We start from the raw sequence: 25,081 nt of genomic DNA, 5'->3' as shown, positions 1-25,081 counted from the left end.
TGCCCCTTCTCCCTGGCCATGAACTTTTCCCCCTCTCCCTGGTGTTTCTCCCTCTTGTGTCTCAACCTACTGTAGGTTCAGTTCTATGTATTATGTTTCACTGTCTAGGCTTTGTAGTTCTATGTTAGCTTGTTTCTCACCAGCTGTCTCTTGTTTGTAATCACCCAGGTGATTTTAGTTCATCATTTTCCCACACGTGTATTTATGTGTATCTATGTCCCTATGTGATTCTCCTGTGTGTATTGCTAGTTACTGTTTGTCTGCATTTGTCTAGGATTGTCAACTCGGCTGTCATCTACCTGCCTACATTAAATGCACCCAGTTTGGGTTTAACTATTCATCATCTGCGTCCTGCCTGTTTGTCCTGCATTTGGGTCCGACTACCTCACTGTTGCCTTACAACAAGAGTGGTTTTCAGTGCCGGGTCTCTCACCATATGGCTCAAGGTCATGGTACACAGGCACACCATGCAGTAGCTGTACAGTAGTAGCAACGAATAAGGCTCTGCGGAATTGTGTGCGATGATTTGTGGCTCAGAATATAGACAACGCTGAGACTAATGATTCAATTCCAATAAATGTCCTCGCGGGGGGCAATACATCCTCCTCCCGCCTCATCACAGCCTGAGCCTCGGGGGGCCGGTTTAGCCGCGAACCGTAAAAATGTTCCGAGGATATGAGTCACGGTGAGGGCGAGAGGAGCACTCGTGGCTTCCTGGCAGGCGGTCACTCTCGAAGAGGACCACCTGCATCAGCCTGACTTTAACAACCCGTCCCTCTGTCACACGGAGAGGACCTCTGACCAGCCCGCGGCCATGCCTCTCATGTGTAATGAGAGAGGATGGGGAATGGCTGCAGGGCCCTGTGAATCTTCAGCACAGACGAGGACTGAACGGTGAGCGGCCAGGCACAGGGAGAGGGAGGGTGGGGGGTGGGGGGGGGGGGGTGGAGGAGGAGGCAGGCAGGCAGAGTGGTAGGGATACTGCAGACAAGCTTATCCCCCCAGAGAGCAGAGGAGAGTCTAGGCAGCCTATGTGGGGAAGTGGCTGTAAAAGCAGTAAGCCGTTACAGATGAGGACAACAAAGCATGTTCTATTTCTATGGAATCTCACAGTTTTGTTGTTATTACTAATACATAGTATGTTGTTTATGTAATGAAACAACTGGATTATTTGCTAGTGGGCTAGCTTAATGTCGCCTGGCTGGATTGTATGTGTGTGTGTGGCGCTAGACTAAAGATGAGCTCAGCGTCCAGGGATGAGCAGAGCCCATGCATCTTTAGCAACATACAGCATAACAAACATGAATAAACCAACAGGACTGGTGCTCTCTCCTCGCTGCATAGTGGCTCCTTATACTGAAGTATTCATGCTTCCCAAACGCTTTCACATCACTGTATTCCGTCTTAATTTGATGGTGGGAGGCGAACATCCTCACGCCCTTGCATGACATTTAATCAAGGAAGGAAAAAGAGGTGCACCTGGCTGAAACAAGGGTGAAGCATGAGTATTTGTTCTTGTGACATAATGTGCGAGAAGATTAAGCTAAGGGATGACTAGGACAAATAGTGGTTGGTGGCTTTATCATCAATGAACCAAAAAGCCTTGGGTATACATATATTAGGGCTGACCTCGACTAGTCGAATAGTTGACTAATCGATCGAAAGGAGCCGTAGTCGACTGCCAATAAATTCTTTATTAAATTAAGCACCCCCCACAGTCCAAATGGAATGATCCTATCGTTGACTATCGGCACATTTTGGCCAATCAAAGTCGACTATACAAATCCTTAGTCGGGGACAGGCCTAATATATATTATATATCAGACTTTAAAAGGGGGTTGAAAGGATGGATCCTATAGTTTAAATGAGAATGTATCTACTTTATTCATGTTTGCTTCCATGTTTTCCATATTTTGTTCAATTCTGTTTCAGATGCACATTGTTACCCGATTTACCCGGGTAAACTCTATTGTTGATTTAAAGATTTGAATAATTTCTGGGCCGAGATTTATTTCACATCATAAATAGATCAATACAGTCCGTATTAAGTAATGTTGCTTTTCTTTTTCAAATGTAGCCAAGAGTAAAGACCCTGACTCTATCAAAACAGCAGTCAATGTGTATATTTTCAGCACTACGTTTGTTTACCAATGATTTTAAGTGTTATTAGCTAAATATGAGCTTATAAAAATGATGCCATCATGAAATTGTTGTAGTCCTAAGAAAGAGGAGACCCAGGGCTTTCGATGGATGTTGAAATTTCATGAAAGTACACTACCCAGCTCACACCAGCCGCTGTCAAAGCGATTTTCATGATTATATCTCATGGGTCGAACAAACCTGAATGTTATTGCCATAAAATACAACGTATATTGTTTCTTTATCTTTCTGTGAACGCCTAGAAAAAAACGCGTCGCAATCCGGTAAAAAGTGGCGGAGCTATGGACATTATACAAAAGTAACTGTACTTACAGTAGATTTCATTTGCGGTCTTTGCTGCCCTGTAACGGGCGCAGGTGGTACTAAATCCAGATTTAACTCTGCCATTGGAAAGAGGAGATTCATAGATGTATGACTTGGTCATAATAAGGTAGGGCTGGACGGTATGGTCTAAAATGTATATCACGGTATCATTTGAAGCATAGACGGTAACGGTATATATCACGGTATATTCATTTATCTTAAAATGTCTATATAAATGCTTCTGAAGGGGTAAAACACTGGCAGCTATTACTGTACTCTTGTATTACTAGGACATATGTCACATAGTACAGAGGTATTTAAGAACATTTATTGTGCAAAACTGCAATAGAAAAATGCAAAACCTTTTCTCAAGTTACTTCCATCTCTGAAAAACACTTTTCATGAAATACAATAAAATAAAGCGGCACAAAGTAAAAACTACTGCAGGACAGGAGGTTTCTTTCCCTCAAACAACTCAAACACAATAAAACTCCAACATAACTTCAATTTAGTGTACATGTTTGACAATGTAGAGAGAGAGCGAGAGAGCGTGATGTAATAGGTTTGAGGTTTGAGCGTCCAAAGTTGCCGTAGTTGATGATGTCACACCAGGATGTCATTGTCAACACAGAGTTGGAAACGAGAGCAGCCCGATGGATAAAGCGATATGAAGAAACGAATAGCCGATAAACGTGAAGTTATCTTTGAACCTCTGTTGTCAAGCCTCGTCAATATACTAATGAAACTGGTGCCGCGGAGTCACGTTAGCTTAGCGGCTAACATTAGCCCGTTGCTGCGCTAAAGCAAGTCTCCTCTCAGCCTCCTTAGCCAAATTGAAATGCCCAAACTATATGGCAAGGTCCGTGAGCAAGTGGAGACAAACTCAGTACAATTAAACACTATGCAACGGCCACTGCAAACGTAGAGTGAATTGCTACTGATGTGACTAGCTGCTCTTGTCTACCGGTCACAAGGTATGAAGGTATAGTCAAGCGTAGCGCAAATTCATACCGTTTATACCGTATACCGTTTATACCGTCCACCCCTATAATAAGTAAGGGATAATGTATGGCTACGAGGTCATTGTCGCAAAATAATTGACCGACACAGAGTTTAAAATACCGAGGCGCCGCGCGAGGTGTTTTAAACGTAGTGAAGGTCAATTATTTTGCGACAATGACCGAGTAGGCTATACATTATCCCGCTTATTACATGGCTAACTTACTAACAATATACCTAATTCATTTTACATCGACTCGCAACACTGGTTAACTTCTGGCTGCGTTCTGGCTCCGCTCGTCGCTCCGCCCCCTGTCATCGCCGGCAGCAGAACACAGAGTGTCTAATTGCACTGAAACAGTGTGTGTCAGTGGGCTTGATTGCGAACAGCTGCGCACTGCGGTCATTATTGAAAAAACAGCGGTCATTATTGAAAAATAATGACCGCTGTCGGGGGGCTATTGACCAATCACAAGCAAGCATTTCGGCGAATGTGAAAACGCCATGTAATAAGGTCATTTATTGGCCTGATATTCTATATTCTATATTCATATTTCAAATAGCATGTGTCCGGATGGCAAGATTCAATACTGTATCTACAAAAAAACCTGTAAATCATCTGCCCTTTGTTCATTTGCTTAGATTTTGTGTACACTTGATCTCACTTTTGGTCAATGTTAGCATGGATTCACCATCAAAGATGGAAAGAATTATTAATTAATTAAATAATCATTTATATTCTCCTTTGGTTCATTACAATTTACTCAAGCACAGTAACAGACACTGGGTATACATTCCCAGAGGTCCATAGATCTCCCTAGATACCAAGAACATGCAAACGGACCTTGTAGAAGTGGAGCAATCGTCCATTTACATGTACTTTTATTCAAATCTTCTGAAAATATGGCTAGGGCTTAAGAGGTTAAACTCACCGATCTCCATCTCAATGAAGGTGGCCTCCTCCGTCAGGGCACGTGGCAGCACGCCCGGGTCACTGAAGCTGGTCCTCAGCAGCATGGCGATGACGAAGAGGAAGAGCACAGCCGCGAAGACGGGGATGGTGGGGGACAGGTGGATAGCCAGGTACGGACATCTGTAGGGAAGACAAAAGGACCGCGAGTGAGACTGATGTTACCGTATTAAGAGGGTGGGGGGTTGTATCAGGGACGGGTGATGGATTCATTCACAGAATCCAAGAGGCGAGAAGAGGAGGAAATTGGTTTTTCGTTTATTGAGCTATAAACATCATCGCAATCGTTCATTAAACGCAGCAACGCCGCTTGACCTCGTCACATCCTGAAAATCACTGGCCTCATTTAGCGTCCCAAACTAATCCTCTCTATCTGATATAAAATACATTTTCACAAGGATTTTGCATAGAAAACGTGGCAAAGATTTATGAAGATTATATACTTTCACATTTGAAGCCTGTCAATTTCAAGAGGACATGATCAGAGCAGCATAACTGGACCACACACCACTTTAACATAACCTTTAACCTTTAGAGGTTAATGGATCTAGGAGTGAATGCTCCCAAGCACTGGAATACACAAACGTAATGTAGAATGCACACTTTTACTTTAGATACTTAAAGTACATTCACTAGCAAATACTGGTCTACTTTTCCTTAAGTCGAATTTGAAGGAGGACTTTTACCTCAGTAGGCTACTCATTTATCTGGGTATTTCTACTTTTACTTAAGTAAAGGAACTTTGTACTTCTTCCACCACTGGGTGTAAGGTCACAAGCTGGGTTTCTGTAAGCAGTGTTGTAGTACTCTAGTCCGAGTCATGGACTGATTTTCAGGACTCATGACTTGACTTGGACTTGAGCAATGATGACTCAGACTTGGACTTGGACTTGCATTCAGGCTCGGAAGGTGCAGAGGAGGACTCGGACTTGTTAATTGATTTTTTTTGGAATAGGCCCTAATCATTTGGCATAAGATATTGATGGCTAGTGCATTTGTTTGGCTATTGTGTCACAAAGGAAATAAACTCCCTTTGAAATGGCAACCGCTGTGTCATTTATGTTTAATGTAGACCTTTTTTTATTTGTATGTCAGCTCAGACTCAACCTTGATGACTTGGACTTGGACTCGGACTAGGGTAACGGGGACTCGACTCGGGCTCTTCTTTGGTGACTCAGACTTGGACTCGGACTCGAACACTGGGGACTCGAGACTCGACTACAACACTGTCTGTAAGGCCTAACAAAATTAATAGTTGGTTTCAGGTTGGTTGTCAGTTTGGCCATGGGTAGGTAGGGAATTTATTTTATTTTATTTTTTTATTTTATTCTTTCCCACGGCGACTATGGATAGGGAATTTCTTTATTTAATTAAAATGTTCACAACAACATGGATGCATGTACTCTGCCAGCATGTTTAATATCCATAATACTAAATGTTTGACTAAGATTTATATGAAACTTTATAAAAAAAAAAAAAAAAAAAAATGATTTTTTTTTTTTTATAATTTTTTCTAAAAACTCATAAAATATATTGGGTCGCACCTAAATCGGCAGGGTCGGTCGGCAACCTGAAACCAACTATTAATTTTGTTAGGCCTAAGACAGCTCGGCCCTCTGAGCGGTGCTTTCCCTGGGCCACGCTGGAGCCACGGTGGTAAGCACCGGCAGGAGCACACTCTCACCCTCTGGCAGAGAACAGCCATATTAGCATAAATCCAACCGCCAGGCCAACGAGGCTGCAGCCTCGAACGGCCGAGTCCAAAAAGGCCACGTCTTTGCAGTGTGTTGCAGAAGCGCTGCAGCACCAGGCTACAAGCTCCTGTGTGCAGTTATTAATAGATGAACCGCACGGCTTCAACCCCATCCCCTGCGTGGAGGGATGATACATTTCATAATGCGACGCTAATGTATTTACTACAGGATCTGATTGTGCCGCGCGATATCCCGTACAACACTAACCGCCGGGTGTTGCATATCAGATGTAACCCCGCCCCCACACACAGTGGACATCAGGGGCTGAATATGCTACTAAGCTGCATAAAATGGGATATGGAGATTTTGACCGCGATGGCGTTATGTGGAATGGAAGACATTACCATAGAGATAAACGCAATATCATATGCAAAAGCTAAAATCACCAGGCATCGTTGTGTTGTGCTCAAACAGTGTGATTAAGTGGTTATTAAGCCGATTCTTGTGGAAACAGAATGGGGGGAAAGGAGGAGCACTTATTCCACATTTGCATGGAATGTGTATGGAGCATCATGCAGCCACACACAACCACTTCACTGGATCATGGAACAGCAAAGATATTTCACTGACAGCCATGACAGCTTTATTACATAAACTAATAAAGCTGAGTGATCTGAACCATCAAGGCCTGCACAGAGGGGTACATAGTACTAATGCTTTGTCGTGACCAGTGATCTCATAGTAAACATGCCTTGTTGTGAAATAATCCCCAGAAAAAAATCAGAACTTTTAATATTCGTCAGTCATGTAAGGTTTTTGTGTAATTTAGGTCAATATAAAATACATCCCGTAGTGTCTTTTATTTTTTTGTTTACTGTCAGATGCTCTGTTTTTGTAAAAAAAAAAAAAAATCTTTGATATTATCTTAACCCTTTCACTACCACACTACAAAGGGTTAACGATCACCAAAGATTAGCTACTATTGGTTTGGATAGAAATGCATGTGGTTCCAAGTAGGGATGCACCAAATGGGAAATTCTTGGCCGAAACCGATACCGAAAATAGAAAACAGTTGGCCGAAAACCGAATGCCGAAAGGCCGAAAATTATTCATAGAATAGAATTTTTTGTACCAATGTTGTGGAACATTATGATTATGGAAAAATATATGATTATGGCAAAACTTAACTTAAATAATAAATAATCACTATTATGGGTCCATAAAACATTTATTCAGCACTTCTGAATGCATACAGCACATTAATTCCATCTTTTCTCTGGCTGCCGCGGCGGACATCTGTGCTCTACTGAGCGCACCTTTTATAGTCCCCAGTTGAATGTGCTCTCTTGACTCGGCACAGTAGACGCGTATGCTCGAGAAAGATTATATTATCAACGACAGACAGCGTCAATGTGAGAAACACTATCCCCCCCCCTCTCGCTCTGAATAATATGCATATTAGATCACTGAGTGATTAACCGCAACGGGCATATAGTAAATAAGGATGTTAAAGACGCATTTATTGGACGCGTTGCGCGCAGAGTTTACATAGAAACAGCGCGACTCCCGACAGCGCGACATCATCACAACAACACGCGTTAGGTTACAGATTGTTTCTGTTTCGGTATTATATTTTCGGTGAAAAAACTCTTTCGGCCAAAAGCCGAAAGGCCATTTTTTGCCATTTTCGGCCGAAAACTTTCGGTAGCCGAAATTTCGGTGCATCCCTAGTTCCAAGATTATATGTCAGGGAGGCATCAGTGTGTAAAGTCAGGCTATGCCAATCAAATTTTTTTATCAATAACTAAAGGTGTGCCACAAGGTTCAATTCTAGGTACTGTCCTCTTCACTATTTATATTAATGATATTGTGTCTTCGCTGAATGGTTGTGAAGCCCATCTGTATGCAGATGATACTGTTGTGTATTGTATTGGTGACTCTGTACAATTGGCCATTGAGAACATACAACTTTCCTTTATTACCCTCCAGGAAGCTCTTATTAAACTTAAATTGGTTCTTAATGCTAGTAAAACTAAATTGATGCGGTTTTCTAGAGCCAGAAACATTGAATATGATGGTTTACACATATCTACCGTAAGTGGTTCTAGCTGAATTCACTGAATATGAATATCTTGGTGTGTGGCTCGATGAGACATTTTTATTCCATGTGGACAACCTTGCCTCCAAGTTGCGACAGAAAATTGGCTTCCTATAAAGAAACAGAACCAGCTTTCCTTTGATTAGTAGAAAGAGAGTTGTCGAAGCCGTTTTCTTATCAGTCCTGGACTATGGTGATGTAATTTATAGGCATGCTGCGTCACTGTGTCACTCATCACTGCGTCCTTTATGAGAAGGTTGGTTGGTCCTCGCTGATGGAGAGACGCAGCAAACACTGGTTTGTAAACTTTTAAGGACCTTATTGGTAAGCTACCTCCTACCTATGGAACCCGTTCTAGTGACTTGTTGGTCCTTAACCCATTCTCTGCCACGCTTATATCCATCGCTGTTTGATCTCTGCCAGCACTGTAAGTCTATGGAGATGTTCACCTTCTTTGCAGGGCTATAACTTTTTTAATTGTATTGCTAAATTGACATTACTATGGCCCATTCAACATCGATTATCTATCGTTCAGGATGTAGGAACGTTTTACCTTTTCATTCACACATTCATATGAAAATACCGTCTAGAGTATAAATATGTTTTTATCGTTTTCTGCAGTATTTCCCAGAACGTGAGATATAGGCACAAATGCATATATTAGATCATCAAATGCAGTTTGATACCGATCAACGTTATATTAAAAATGTCAACTGTACATGGTCCTAAACGATATGACTGATCATGCGCGGGTGAACGGAGGGGGGGGGGGGGGGGTCGTTTATAATTCCGTGATAGTCGTTAGATGCTTCATGTAGTATGGGTGATATATTGATCAGAGCAGTTTGTATCGAAAATGATAAACAAAAACGCTGAAACTCACGTCAGTCTCCTCGTACCGTTGGGCGATGAGAGTGGAGCAAACAGATCCCAGTTATGTGGTGGGGATCAAGGCGATCCATTTCCGGTTTGTATATTACTAATACACGCCAAAATCATGTAGATTATTGAGTTATGGCAAAGATCCATATCCACGGTGTGTGTATTGAGTCCCGCGACGATAAACGCGTGGCCGGACGGAATAGGGAGACGCACCGGGATCACAAGAGATCCACTTCCGGTTGCAACTCGCCGATCAGCCACCAGGTGGCAGTATTGAAGCGTTGCAGAGTTGTGCTGGCTCACACAGCATCCGACAAGGCTCCGTGAGTGAAATATGAATACCAATGGCGAAAATATGAAATTATGATCAGAATCACGTCGTACGCCGTTATTGGCAGAATTCGCATGAACTTGAAACCCGTTGTATGACGTTATTGGCGGGGAAAGGGTTAAGGTTCCTTGAGTTTGCTCAGAACAGGGTAAATCCACATTTTGCTATAATGCCCCTAGCTCATGGAATGAACTCCAACAGTCCTTAAAGCTTGAGATTCTCCCCTGTCTGAGTTTAAAAATCTCCAACCATTGTCAGTCAACTTGTACATGTTTTAATTGATTGTTATCCTTACTTGTCTTATTGTTATGATTTTATATGTTGTGTGATTTTATATGCCTTTTTTTGCATAACTCATATGTACACTTGACGTGACTGTAAATGAGGGAAACCTCAGTTGCTTTGCGAGTTTAAATAAAGGTTTGACATAATGAAATGCTTTCACTACCACACTACAGAAGTTTTTTTTTTTTTTTTATCCACTTTTTCTCCCATTTTCTATATTTTCTCCCATCCCAATTTCGTATCATCCAATTCAACCCTCCCCTGTCACGGACGCTGTTTCTTGCCTCCCACAAGCCGGCTGCAATGTGGACTAAGTCATACATAGCACAAGTCCCCTCCGGTACTTGAGGTAACAGCAGTCGCATCTTTTCACCTGCGCAGCTCGATCTCTCAGTGGCGAGGAGTAATGCGTGGGAGGCTCACGCTGCCCCCGACACTTCCTGATTCTACTGCGCAGGCGCACCAACCGACCTGTAGGAGTCGCTGTCCACAACGCCCGATCCCCACCCATCAGTTTCCCACCCACTAATACGGCCAATGTGTATTAGTACGGACGACCAGCTAAACTGAAAGCAAATGTGGAGCGCTGGGCTCGAACTGACGAGCCCAGCGTCTCCAGCATTTCGTGGCGAGCGCCTTGCCCACTACGCCACGTAGCCGCCCTCACACTACAGAAGGTTAAACATTTCACTACCACACTACAGAAGGTTACCCCTTTCACTACCACACTACAAAGGGTTAACTCTTTCACTACCACACTACAGAAGGTTAACCCTTTCACTACCACACTACAGAAGATGAACCCTTTCACTACGACACTACAAAGGGTTAACTTTCACTACCACACTACAGAAGGTTAACCCTCTCACTACCACACTACAAAGGGTTAACCCTCTCACTACCACACTACAGGTTAACTCTTTCACTACCACACTACAAAGGGTTAATGCTTTCACTACCACACTTTTAAGATTTATTTTTTGGCGTTTTATCGCTTTATTCCTACTGGGCAGTCCAGTAGAGAGAGACAGAGGATGAATGGGAGACAGAGTGGGGGGAAGACATTCGGCAAATAACGACGGGTTCGGGAGTCGAACCCGGGTCGGCCGTGTCGCGGCTGAGCACGCTATGTGGTTCGCCACTGGGGCGCCCCTTTCACTACCACACTACAGAAGGTTAACCATTTCACTACCACACTACAGAAGATGAACCCTTTCACTACCACACTACAGAAGGTTAACTCTTTCACTACCACACTACAGAAGGTTAACCCTTTCACTACCACACTACAGAAGATGAACCCTTTCACTACGACACTACAAAGGGTTAACACTTTCACTACCACACTACAGAAGGTTAACCCTTTCACTACCACACTACAGAAGGTTAACCCTTTCACTACTAGACTACAAAGGGTTAACACTTTCACTACCACACTACAGAAGGTTAACCCTTTCACTATCACACTAAAAAGGGTTAACCCTTTCATACCACACAAGGGTCTGTAGTATGGTAGTAGTGAATGGGTTAACCTTCTGTAGTGTGGTAATGAAAGGGTCAATGTGTCAAACTGTATTTTTGAATGTTTCTCAATAAAAGAAAGACGGAAAAGAATAATAATAATCCCCAGACACTTGTTTGACTTGTTCAAAGAACAAACATGCTGTTCACGTGGTTGGGATGACGTGGCACTTGGATAACATCTAAATGTGACGCTGAGAATGAAATGTAAAAGGAAGGTAGTATAGGAGTATAGGAGGCGACACACCACAGGAGGGAACAAAGTCCACACGTCATGTACCAATATGTAGACGAGCCAGAAATACCTGAGCTCTGGCAAGACAATGGCACGACGACATGCCTGCCCGACAGGTCTGGTTACCCCCCCCCATGTGACTCGTGAAAAAATAGAGCAGAGATCCAATCAATAGCAATCTTCACTGAGTCCAAGCCAGAGAAGAATGTCTCTTCCATTTGTTACTGCGGAGACAGCAAAGGACAGCCGGCCGATTCCGGGGGAGAGCGGGCAGGAGGAGCGCCCACAGGCCAGCGGTCCGTCAGTGATGTGTAATTCCAATACTGATGACTGGTCGGCATTCAAGACACACTCCATCATCGCTTCCCATCAAGGCAGCGCATCCTTCCTGGACGTTAGCGTTTTCCCCGGCTGTACGACGGCAGGGCGGTGCGGACGTCGTGTGTTTATCAATCACTGCACGGGCGACAAAAACATCCCAAGTGCAAGGAGGCCCTTTCTCAGTCCGTTTCCAGCGGCAATGTTGTCAATCATATCCAGACGTCAGAGAAACATTCTTCTCTCGTTCTCTTTCCCCTGAATATTAATTCAGTATCACCCTGCCTCACAGAACATGTTGAGCACAGTCTTTCCGTGACCATAGTGAAGCATTACCATGACAATGCCATGAAAAATGTAATTTCCTTCAGATTTGCTGTTTTAATTCACAGACCCCTACTGGACTATATAATTGTATAATACAATCAAAACGATTCGTACTTGCTCATACTTCACTGTTCATACTTTTTGCACATTACCGCTCATTTGCACAGCCCTGCTAAATATTCCATCCCACTCAACTGTATTGATATTTTTATATTTGTATTCTAATTAGTGTATATACTTGACCACATTGTGCACAATTATACAGCCCTGCCCTCATTCATCAACGTGACGTAGAAAATGTTCTATTTCCATACTTAAGCACAGAATTTAGAATGTGTGCACGCACAAAAAAAACGGGATTCATCACACGTGCGTACACAGGTCCTACGCACACCTGTCATGATAAATATCACCTTGGTCCTACGCCGAGGCTCGTGCACACGTTCACGTATTTGCATACCAGAACCGCCCCGATTAACCATATACGGTAATGGAACACCCCCATGAAATGTGGAAAAGTGGACTAACCCAAGCGAACTCTGAGAGACTTCACTGAGAGCGAGATTGATCACAGAGGTCCGACCAACAACTTGAACGTATAATCTTCGGTGCGCCGGGAGCCAAGGATGTTGACTGACCCAGTCCGACATTAAGCACTGTAATGACTGAAATTAAATCAATTTCAGCACGCCAACTCTGCGCTCTACAATGCCTATTGTGTGCGCTGGTCATGAGCCCGTGGTTCTGATCAGAGTCATTATGGCTTCAGTGGATAACCCTGATCTGCATTGTGATGTTTTAGATACCCCAGTAATAACATTACAATTGAATTAAATACAATTAGGCCTGAATGAGACTCCGGCCACCGGCACATTATCAGCCAAAATGCGCGTTTATTGATGGAGCAAACTCTGAGAGATTGTTCACAGAGGCGCTGCCGAACCAAGATATAATATGATGTGTATAATATAATGTGTGTAGAGGCATATGATACAATCTATTTCGTTGTTGGTATTAGGTAGCCTATGAATTACATATAATAGCAGCCAGCCTGTTGCGTGTTTAAGTGTCCTGTTTAAGTGTCCTTGAGCAAGACACTTAACCCCTAACTGCTCCTGATGAGCAGGTTGGCACCTTGCATGGTTGCCTCCACCATTGGTGTGCGATTGTGTGAGTAAGAGGGTGAATGTGAGGATCAAATTGTAATGTACTTTGGATAAAAGCGTTATATAAATGCACCATTTACAATTTATGGGCGAAATGTGCTTACAAATACTATAATAATATAATATACAAAATATAGCAAACAATCAGGACCCAAGTCGATCAATGTGCATGAAATAAGATGTGAAAAATAAATACAAATAAATAAATACATTCCTGTCTGTATTCTGTAAAGGTAGCAATTCCCAGGCCTGGAATAATGCCTCTCAGAATCCCATGGTATTCCTGAAATTCCATGACAAGTGGGCGGCACCCTTTTCCCTCTAGCTTTGACTTTGTCATGCAAATCGTGTATTTAGCTAGTGGGCTATATTTAGCCCACAGTTAATGGGCTGCCACAGCAACCATCATAAAATCATTAGACAGTGGACTTCCATCACACCCCAATCACCAAACCCTCTCCTGAAAACATGCTTCAAGTACAGAGCAGATAACGTTAACCACCACTACTGTTGCTATAATGCAAAGCCATCACCATTAATCCAGAGTTAACTTCCGTCCAGCTATAAGTAGGTTACTGACGCAGGGTGTAAAGTTCACTGTAAACTTTCTAGCCTCCGAGGGAGATGAGAATTTGCATCAGGAATCTATAATCTCTACTTTGATCCGTGGGATTTTCCTCTCAGAGATGATGAGAGCTCGGAGATGAGAAAACGTCTAAACTATAGGATCATGCCGTATTATATCTCATCTCAACCAACCGCCGAGCAAAGACTGCATGCTGTTGAAGTTGCTCCTGACATTTTGCCTGAGCATTCCATACCCAGCCTGTATTAATACTTAACCCTTTCACTGCCGCACTACCAAAATGGTTAACCCTTTCACTGCGACAACACACAGAAGGTTAACCCTTTCACTGCCACACGACCGTCGGTTGTGTGCTAGTAAAGGGTTAACCTTCTGTCGTGTGGCAGTGAAAGGGGGAGAGCTTCGTGAATCACAACCTAAATGAATAATGAACTTGCTGTTCACTCTGCAGGCAGATCCACAGAGGGTCTATGTAACTTCCCTCTGTCGTAGGAACATCTGTGGACTCTGTCTCTCTCTTTCTAGGGCACTGCTAAGAGAACTGATAAGAGAAACCCAATGGAAAAACATGCACAACAGATCGCTGACGCTGTCGCGTCCTTGACGAAGATGGGCAGGAGCACTTGGATTGGTCCCCAAGCGCGGTACCTCGCCGACACCCTGTCTGCTCCCGGCTGCCCTTGGGGGGAAGGACGACGGGATGGGTTAAGCGCAGAGCTCAATCGCAAAAAGACAATGCATGTGTGTGTGTGTGTATTCCAGTGTGTGTGTGCCGCTCCCATTGCATGCCCCAGGTCGTTGCATGCCGAATAAGGACCTCTAAAGAGGTCCTGCATTAAATGCCGATGGCAGTGGCGTGGCCGATAATTATCAAAAACATTTAAAAAATAAAAAATGTATATCCTCAAACTAAATCCATTGGGAATGGGTCTGAGCTCGCAACGGGCAAATACCGCCGCCTACGCCTTCCTGCCGGTATTGCACATAATTGAAATCCCGCCCCCTTGGACTGTACCCTGATCTGAGAAGTCCGGGCGGGGTATTCCTACTCCGGCATGACTAACGTTATTACACAGAGTTTGGAGAGACTCGGAGCAGCATGGATTATGCCTTTTGGACATATAATGTTCGATCAAATCATCAATATTTGGAATGGCGATCAGGAATTGGATTCATCTTTTTGCCAAGGTAAGGACACTATATATCCAATCTTGCGTTGATCTGATATTTTTTTCTCCCGCGATCGAAGCTGTCTGTGTGTATGTGTATGTGCTGTTTACCGTTGGTGGCGGTGGTGGTGGGGGGGGGGGGGCGCCGGTCCGAGCCCCATTTCATTCTTGCATGAGAAAGGATAATAACGATAATCTAGCGTTGATTTCAAGAAGATTCGATAATTAGGCGAAAAATTACAACGTGATAACTGGATTTCACTAAAGGGCTATTAACGCGTCTTTTCCTGGGATTACTAAGAATCACCCAAACTATACTCATATTCAAAACGGTATAAAACGGAAATGTACAGTTGAAAAAACTCAGTTTTTTGCATTTTGACCAGAAGCAACTCACTGACAATCGACGGTGTTATTAGATCCATAGCTATAATATTTCATATATTTTAAGCACTCGCAAGTTTCGCATTGACTTACAGCGATGGCGTTCTACCCAGAAGGTAAACAGCGACCCCTGGTGCTGAATGAGTTAATGAATATAACTCATCAGTTTCGTCAACATAAATAATCCAATAAGGGCACGGTTGGTATGAAAGTGATGGTGACGTCTTGGCCGAGTGCCAAGCAGATGCAGATAGGCTACATCATTTATGATAAATGTTTTATTAAAATTTGTATGAGTCATATACTATAATATTAGTGTAGCCTAATCTTTATCTGCAACTGTGAAGAAAACCCCCATTGGTTTAAACAGAATGAATAGACACATACAAAAATATATATATAAAAAAATATATATATTTTAATGGATTTTTCTTTTGTGAATCACTACCCACCTTCAAAACATACGGGAGGCTGCAATTCTAAACTGGCCCCTGTAAACCTACGGCTACGAAGACGAGACTCCAAAGCTCCGGCCAGACACACCCTTTTAAACCCCTGGAAACCTTAATCCGCCATGTGGGCGCATTTGGGAGCGGGATGCATTAGAGAACTTCAAGGGTACAATCTGTTAGCTTCAAATCCCACATCTGTATTACGCAACGGTTAAATACCGTACGACTGAGGGACGAGCCACGAGATACGCGATACATTATAAACAAACAGCTGGGATTGAAAATGTTACATCAGAAGTGCTACATTAAAAACCCACAGCAATATTCCAAATGGAACGAAGAGTAACGATAAACCCGGGGATGGTGATTTGATTTCAGGCACGCGTAATACAATACTAGTGACCTCTGACAGCGAGAGGGGAGAGGCACATACACTTATGGAAAAATCAATACACGCCTAACAACCCGCCACTATAGCATAATGATTTGCAAATTGAGTAGGGGTTGAAACATTAGGCCCCAAATACACAGGAACAGTAGCTAGCTATGTGCACCTGAGGGCAGGAGGTTCGGGAATGTTGACATCATCTAAACAAGCTTCTCCTGGGAGACTGATGACATGTAAGCATCCATTACAGAGTAGATGGATGTTGTAGAGACAAAACATATTAAGTGTCTCTCCCTGTGTGACACGTGATACGAGTGTGCAGAATATAATTTCATCATCTGCAGGAAATAAAACAACAAACAAACAAAGGACGAACGGTACGCTACATCCTCTATTGGGGAGGCTTTCAGGGAGTAAACCTCTCAAGGTTTTTCGCAGCCTTCCGTGGGTTCTGAGTGCTTCATAACTTTAGGGCAAATTAAACCCATTTTAAACCCGTTGTAGAATTTTCAAATGGCACAAGCAAGCGTGGCGTAAAATGTTGTGGATGACTGTATTCCAGAATTAACAATACACAAGAAATACAAATAACAAAATAAAACAGGCTAATATACAATGGAACTGAATCAAAACGGACAGAAAAAATCAAGTAACTTCAAACTAAAGTGTATTATGACTAACAGGGAAGTACAGTATTGAGCCGTACTGTATTGTACCCATTCTGCAATCTGTTAAATAAAGTTTTCATTAATTCATTCATTCGGGGTTTAAACTGCGCGAGTCAATATTTGTATTGTTATTACCTGCATTGCTTTTATTCTGTCTATTTTATGCTCATTATATGTCAATGTGTACTGCTGTGAAGCACTTTGGGATGTGCTTCTTGTATGAAAGGTGCTATACAAATCAAGTATTATTATTATGAATGTGAAAATCTGCTTTGTTTTCCTACTGTAGATTCCTGAAAAGACGTCTTACTGAAGGCAGTCGATCATGGTTATTGTAAACGGAGCATGTTTCTTCAGGTGGGTATAAATCAGGGTATTGGCTACTGGTTAGCTGAGGCCAGGAGAGTCACTGTTTGATTGGCTGGCCAGGAGGAAAGGGTGGAGACAGATGCCTAGGGAGACCTTAGGGTGTGTTACTAGATGTGTTCTGGCTGCTCTGCAGGGTCAGCAGCATCGCCCCCCCCCCCCCCCCTCCCTCCCCTCATTACACACAGCCAATATTTGAGGGAGCTGACAGCAAGAGGGAGTGTTCCATCAGCCACACACACACACACACACACACACACACACACACACACACACACACACACACACACACACACACACACACACACACACACACACACACACACACACACACACACACACACACACACACACACACACACACACACACACACACACACACACACACACACACACACACACACACACACACACACACACACACACACACACACACACACACACACACACACACACACACACACACACACACACACACACACACACACACACACACACACACACACACACACACACACACACACACACACACACACACACACACACACACACACACACACACACACACACACACACACACACACACACACACACACACACACACACACACACACACACACACACACACACACACACACACACACACACACACACACACACACACACACACACACACACACACACACACACACACACACACACACACACACACACACACACACACACACACAGCATCTTTCCCAGTAGATGCATGCCCACATGCCTCCCCCAGCTCAGCCTCACTCTCCTGGGGGCTAAAATACAGATGACACACTGCCCTTGTGTGCCAGGCTCCTGCTCCTTCCCCCAAGCAAGCGCCACGGGTGGCTAGTGGCTACGTACACATAGAACACGATAGAGAACAACACAGACTGTGAGCAGGACCGAGGGGACATGTACTATATACAGTAGTATAAAACACAAGCCTGTTTATCATTTACTTGGATCCCCATTAGCTTCTGCCTGCGTGGTTGCTAGTCTTCCTAGGGTCCATGTCAAAAACCTAAGCTCCCATACAAAGCATATAATACTCACTCCAATAACCCCATTAAAAATGGGAAAGAGACACTGGATACGAGAGAGAGAGAGAGAGAGAGAGAGAGAGAGAGAGAGAGAGAGAGAGAGAGAGAGAGAGAGAGAGAGAGACAGGCTATGAACATGCAATCCTTGAATCCAATCTGCTGAGCAAGGGAAGAAGAAAAGATAGGCCGGCCCTCCCAATCACACAACGATTTGTTTAGTTATTTTTAATTGGCCTCGCTGATTGTATATTTGCTGCTCCTTTCCGCAATTTAGCACTAATTCTAGATGGGGGGGGCCTCCCTGCAAGGTCTACCGATGGCTAATGATAAGAATGAGATGTGCGCTCGGCTATTCTTGGCCACGCTCCAGCCTACACCCTCTCAATTGTACCAGCCATGCTCCGATGCTCAGAGCTCACTGTGAAAACGTAAACCCTTCGATTCAAACAATGGAACCATATGTGCGGTGGAGCTTCAGTGATGAAACCAGATTTCATGAGAGGGTGAGGCCAACAGTCACGGAAGATTGCTTCTTCGTCATCGTCTTCGCTTGTCTGAGGCAAATGGATCCGTGTGGCTCAAGTTGAAAGCTAGTAGCCAAACAGATGAGGGCTTCATGCCCCCCGTCAGTGATAAAGGATGTGATAATCACAATAATGGCACTTGTTATTAATGTCCACCATACCAGCATAGTCTGCCATCATTTCATCATGGGGTTCAATTTCCACTGGGGCCACGAAGAGATACATGCTGCACCCATTTAAGGTGCTTTGAACAAACCAAATGGCATAATGCTGTAATAAAACACCAACACATCTGCCCGGCTTTGGGATCAGACTGAATCATTTGGGCTGTGTTCTCTAAACTATATTCTACTGTATATTCAGCCATATATAATGCTTACTGGCTTAGTGCCACACTGCCATTGGACATAACGGTAAAATGCCAGTCCTTAAATGCATCAAAACCTCAGAGCCTCTCTGCAGCCTCTCTATTACTCTGTCAAGGCGTGCATCAGATGTGTCTCAGATTACCCCTCCCGCGTGCTCCGGCTCAATCTCCGTGTTAATATCCATCCCCTCAGAGAGATGATTATGGGCAACTGTAATATGAACGTAGCGCAATAACAGCCCTCCGGCCATTAGTCAATGCAGGGCCTCCTCCAGGCTCCAGCACTCAGGGCGAGCGGTATCAGTCTGTGTGTCTCTCTCTGTCCCCGAGACGGACAACAGACCCTTCTGTCCGGGCTCAGAAGGAGAGAGCAGGCTGCCATTACATTGGGAGGGAAGGGCTCGGCGCGGTAGAGCAGCGGATGCTAACCTCCTCTCTTCTGGTGGTTAGTTAGCTGTGTGTGCTATAGCCACTGGTCAGTGGGGATAGTTAAAGACATTGGTGCTATCCCATCAGAGAGAGAGAGAGAGAGAGAGAGAGAGAGAGAGAGAGAGAGAGAGAGAGAGAGAGAGAGAGAGAGAGAGAGAGAGAGAGAGAGAGAGAGAGAGAGAGAGAGAGAGAGAGAGAGAGAGAGAGAGAGAGAGAGAGAGAGAGAGAGAGAGAGAGAGAGAGAGAGAGAGAGAGAGGAGAGGAGAGAGAGAGATTGGGTCCGGCGGTGTGGGGGGGCTGTCACCGTGGTAAGAAATAGGAAATATAGCCTAAGGCAATTGATCATATTGATCTGTAATGTATCTATTCAGGACCATTCATGGACATGTCCTTTTATTAAAAGCATTTCAAAAGAGGGGGGGGGGGCACAGCAAGTCCTAATAGCCAGGTGTTAATAGTATAGGCCTACTATACCTACTGCATCTGATGAGCTTGTGGAGTGTGTTGTATCCAGGGGTCCATTGGGATGTGCTAGTGGGCTGGTACAGGAGAGATGCTGAGACAACAAAAGGAAGGTTTGCCTCCTGAGCAAGGGCCCTTTCACTGACCAGCTATTTACAATTAAATATTTAACACGTGTGTGTGGTCAATGGTAGGACAAAATCACAGCCCCTATAGGAGTTGATTTTTGAGATGAGAGACAGGGTGTTTATATATTTAAGGGCATATCCTATCTAAAGGAAATTTGTACTTAAGTGTTTATTAGGGATCAAGTGGGCTTTTTGGGGTAAACGTGAAATTTTTTAGCAATCTTCCAAGGGAGCTGTCAGGGGGGGGGGGCTCAGGGATCCTGTTGAGCCCAGTTATTTTGACAGAACTGCTTTACTGACCATAATCAACAATGAACAACAATGTAGATATCACGGTAGGCCTAAATACTTACTCAAATGCAAAGAATAGAGCGCAGGTGCCCACGATGAGGAACAGGGTTAGATAGAAGACGCCTTTCTGCCGAGCCATCATCACTCTTCCATCGCAGCAGAAAGTGTTTTTGCCAGGGAGTTTTTCCCATTTTCGCACCTTTCGTGTTATCATCATTACCGCAGACATGGTGACACTTTACAGTTCAGTTCCGTTGTATAGTTGATGGGCCTTCTTTGGTCAATTGCCGCACGCACGCTTTAGTGTGAAAATGATACGATGAAGTCCATTTTCGTAAGTAGTCTATTTGGAGTTCTGCTATACTGCAAGAGGATCGAACCCCAAAATGATTGAGCCTAATTTACGCAATACATTGAGGACGATCCTACAACCTTGAGTAGCCGAAAGGTAATTGCTGTATGAAGGTGCCACAAAATCCAACGATAGCACAGGAATAACTGATTCAACAATAATAATGGTTGCTCTGTAATGCGAGGACTGTCAAGTGTATTTTTCATTTCAGATGTCGCAGTCATATCTTCTTCTGTATCGTTAAATCCATATTTTCTCCTCCGAGCGCACCGCCTCATTCCAATACCAGGGCTCCCATTATACCCGAATTGGAAAAACAATCAGAATCCCTTTACAGTTCCCTCGAATATTATAACTTGTTTAAATGTTATCCAAATGCTTGCGATCATGGATCCTTTCGGCAAGGAGCAAAAAAAAATCCAGCGTTGGTTCTTGGACCTTGACCGGGTGACATTCATATCATCTCGATTAAATCATAAATGACCATGATACAGTACACGCGCACTGCTCACTGATCCTTTCAATTATGATATTATTATGTCAGTCCGCTTAAAATTATAAATAGACATCATTCCTAAAAACAAAAATCCTTCGACCGGAATAGGCAACAACAACAAATAATCGTAGCTCGTATGATCAGGTATATTTGCTGTAGTTCCCGCAGGATGCGAGTTTGCCTGGTTAGTCAATGGGCGCAGGAAACACGCCTAGATTGAAATGTCTCATCTTAAAGCGGCAGGACGAGTAAAACTATGATGGAACAAAGGAGCAGGAGATAAGGTACCATTTATACCGTATTCAGATGGAAAACAGCTGGTCTGTAAGCATCACCAAAAGACCTGTATAAAATAATTGTAAATGTAAAGGGATTGATTGAAACATTTATTAGCAGATTGCAGAATGGGTACAGTACAGTTCAATACATACAATTGTTAAGGGGATGCAGACCAGAGAAAGACTTTAGTCTTGTTTACATCAGGGTCCCCCATATTCAATTCATCATAACATATATGACACACACGACATACAGATAGACATCACTGCTACATCTATACATTTATTATGACATACCAGATTTGCAAATGATACAAAAAGAGTCCAGAAAAGAGAGTATATACATGACGTAGAAACTGTACATTGGAGGAGGTTGGGTAGGTGGGGTGGGGTTGGGTGGGTGGGGGGGGGGGGGGAACTGTACATTGGAGGTGGTTGGGTGGGTGGGGTGAGGGGGGGGGGTGTTGGGTAGGGGGTGGGTGGGGGACACTGTACATTGGAATATTGACAAAGCCATACATGGTCATTTACTGTACATTGGAGGGGGTTGGGTTAGGACATTTGCAGGGGCCAGTTTCGAATTGCAGTCTCCCGCATCGGCGTATTTAGACCACTTTCACTGGGGCGCGTGCCCCAGTGTTGATCAGCTGTGCCCCAGTGAGTGATAATTTTTTTTTTTTACTTCGCTTTGAAATATTAGTGAAATATTTTGCACTGTTGTTGCATTTATCTTGTTGAAATCCTCCAACAGGCTCTTTTTTGTAAGTTGACTGGTTTGCACACCCCTATGACAGCTAATACATGGTACATCCCATGGTGCTCAGCGTCAGCTGTCAGCTGGCCTCGAGCAGTTCACAGGTAATCATCACACAGTGCTGCGGTTGCATTCTGTCATGATGGCAACCCCGCTAAGAAAGTTAAAGCAAAGGAAATTCAGGCATTCCAGCCCTCGTGGACAGACTACTACGGGTTTGTGTGTCAGAAGGACCGTGCTGTGTGTACTTATGTTTAGAAAATATAGTTTGCCGAACGTCAGGTGTGAAACGCCATTTTGAGACAAAGCATCAAAAAAGTTTCAAAGATCAGGCGGATCAGACAGAATCTATTAAACGTGCCGTGGCCAGGTATGGGAAGCAAGCCAGCACCCTCAAAGTGTTCACGACTGCTAAAAACCATGCAACTGAAGCAAGCTATCGCATTGCTCATTGCATTGCGAAATGTGGAAAGCCATTCACTGAGTATATCAAGGAGGCTTTTCTCTGTAGCTCAGATGTTTTGTTTGAAGGCTTGCCAAACAAAGAGACAATCAAATCAAGGATAAAAGATATCCCCATGTCAGCTCGAAGTGTTGAGTGACGCATCAACGAAATGTCCGAAAATATCAGAGAACAGCAAACAGCTGGATTAAAAGTAAAGCAAAACAGGGCCAGGGATCTCACTGGCAGCGACAGGTAGGTAGGCAGCTGTTTATTTTCCTGCATGTTAACTTGAACGTCTTTCTCTCTCTCTCCCCCTCTCTCTCCCTCTCTCCCTCTCTCCCTCTCCTCTCCCCCTCTCCTCTCTCTCCTCTCTTTCTCTCTGGCCTTTCTCCGGTGGAGGGATTGGAGGAGGGTGTGCCATCATGTTAACGTTAGCCTCAGTTAAACCTTGCGACGACTGAGCTGTGTTCTGGGCATGTGACACTACACATTTAATTGAGACCCTTTATTATTTCAATTTAGCTGGAAATACATTGATACATCATTCAGTAAAACTTTCAGAGCCTTATAACAAAAACATTATTACGGTCACCATTGTGACAAGTGGGATTCTTTTTACTCAAAATGTGAGTATTACCAAGTCACCTTGTGTTCTTAAAACAATGACAATAAACATAGTTTTATTAGGTTGAAATAATGTGGTGGTTTACTTATTTTTTCTGTTAACTTATTATGGATTGAAAACTGAAAACCAAACAAAATGTGCTATATATAGCGTCTGCGTCGAATATGAAATAAAGGCATCTAAATGAGCTTGTTTTTTTTAAAGAAAAAATGTATCAATCAAAAGATTCTACATGATTCCAAAATAGTGAAGAAAATGACTTTAGGAAGAACAAAGGCAGAGGCTCGTCAAAGACATCCTTGCTCCAAAGGCAGTGGGTGATGTTCTCAAGGCCTTATCAGACAAACCCCTCCCATTCTCCATACAGATGAATGCATCCAACCTAACCCTAAAACCAAAATAAAGTTAAAAATTAAATAGTTACAAAATCTGCCCATTTTCGCCCAAAAAACGGGCAAAAAAAATTCACATCCCTAGGTGCCCCCCTGTGCCCCAGTACAGTGCTTGGTCTAGATACGCCCATCCCGTAGGTGTTCTTTGAGAGTGTTTTTGAAAGTGGGTAGTGAGTCACATTCCTTTACAGCTTAATTTACAGTCAAATTAGTAATTGTAAAATATGAATAATTGCTAAAGCTAGAATCAAATCCATAAATTCTGGGATTCTAGAGATATTCATGCTGAATAAAACGGCAGAAGATGGTCTGCTACAGGTGACTGTGTGAGCAGAGCAGTGGTGGCTGGCCACTAGGGGCGCTCGGGCGCCGACCCCCCTGCTTAAAAGAGAGAAGAACAAAAAATATTTTTGTTTTGTTTTATAGCCCTATAAATAATATAAACATGTTTAAAATGAATAATATTTACTCATTTTAAGTATGTTTGTGTTTCCAATGCACAATAGAAAGTTAATATATCAAAATATAAATAATCGTTTTCCTGAACAGGAAGTGACTCACTGTCTGTAGCCGCATTTCTCTCGTCTCGGGCTAGACGCAATAGCGCTCCGAGTGTGCGTGCACTGTTTCATCGCTGTATCCGTCACAGCCAATCAGTGCGTAACGCGCTGTGCGTTGAAATATGATGTTTATGATGGAAGCCGGGCGCGATTTGAAGCGGTCTAAGCCAGCAGCCTCTATAATTTCCGTAGCCGCATTTCGCGGAGACGCTCTCTGATTGGCCGACGACAGTTTCTGTTGTGTAACTTGTGTTGTTGTGAGATGCAGCTATTTGTCTTAGAGCGTGACGGCAAGTTCTTTCGACGGTTAAGCTTAGGCACTCTTTCAAAGTTGGTTAAGGTTAGAGTTTGTCTTAGAGCAGGGCGATAGAACGTCAGGTAGTTTGCGGGCTGTTTGACAAGGAAATGGGCAAAGACACAGCTCGTCACTCACACAGTACTTGTTGGCTAACTTGGCTAACAAGAAGCTATGGATTGCAGTGTGGACATGCATGGACATCAACACAGTCTAGACAGTGGAGTGGATATACTTTATCAAGCCCTTCTGCCTGCTGGACCACTGTGCGTTTCAACTTAACAACAACAAGGTAGAGTTGCGATATCTCTCTCTCGCTC

General features: G+C 43.6%; 1 protein-coding gene across 2 annotated transcripts in view; it reads right to left on the bottom strand.

Moving 5' to 3' along the window:
* The window catches only part of zdhhc9 (zDHHC palmitoyltransferase 9), a 74,172-nt gene extending 52,611 nt beyond the window's left edge, over positions 1-21,561 (bottom strand). For both annotated transcript variants that reach the window (XM_084332472.1, XM_084332473.1), the window contains exons 1-2: positions 20,627-21,561; positions 4,395-4,555 (exon numbers count right to left, since the gene is read on the bottom strand). In XM_084332472.1, the coding sequence (XP_084188598.1) occupies positions 4,395-4,555; positions 20,627-20,793 (328 nt within the window). In that variant the 5' untranslated portion in view covers positions 20,794-21,561. The remainder of the gene's footprint in view (positions 1-4,394; positions 4,556-20,626) is intronic.
* Positions 21,562-25,081: the final 3,520 nt, after the last annotated feature.

Source organism: Notolepis coatsorum, assembly GCF_963971535.1.
Source record: "Notolepis coatsorum genome assembly, chromosome: 16".
NCBI classification, from domain to species: domain Eukaryota; kingdom Metazoa; phylum Chordata; class Actinopteri; order Aulopiformes; family Paralepididae; genus Notolepis; species Notolepis coatsorum.
Note: the sequence above shows the minus strand (reverse complement) of the source record. Positions and strands in the feature narration are given on the sequence as shown.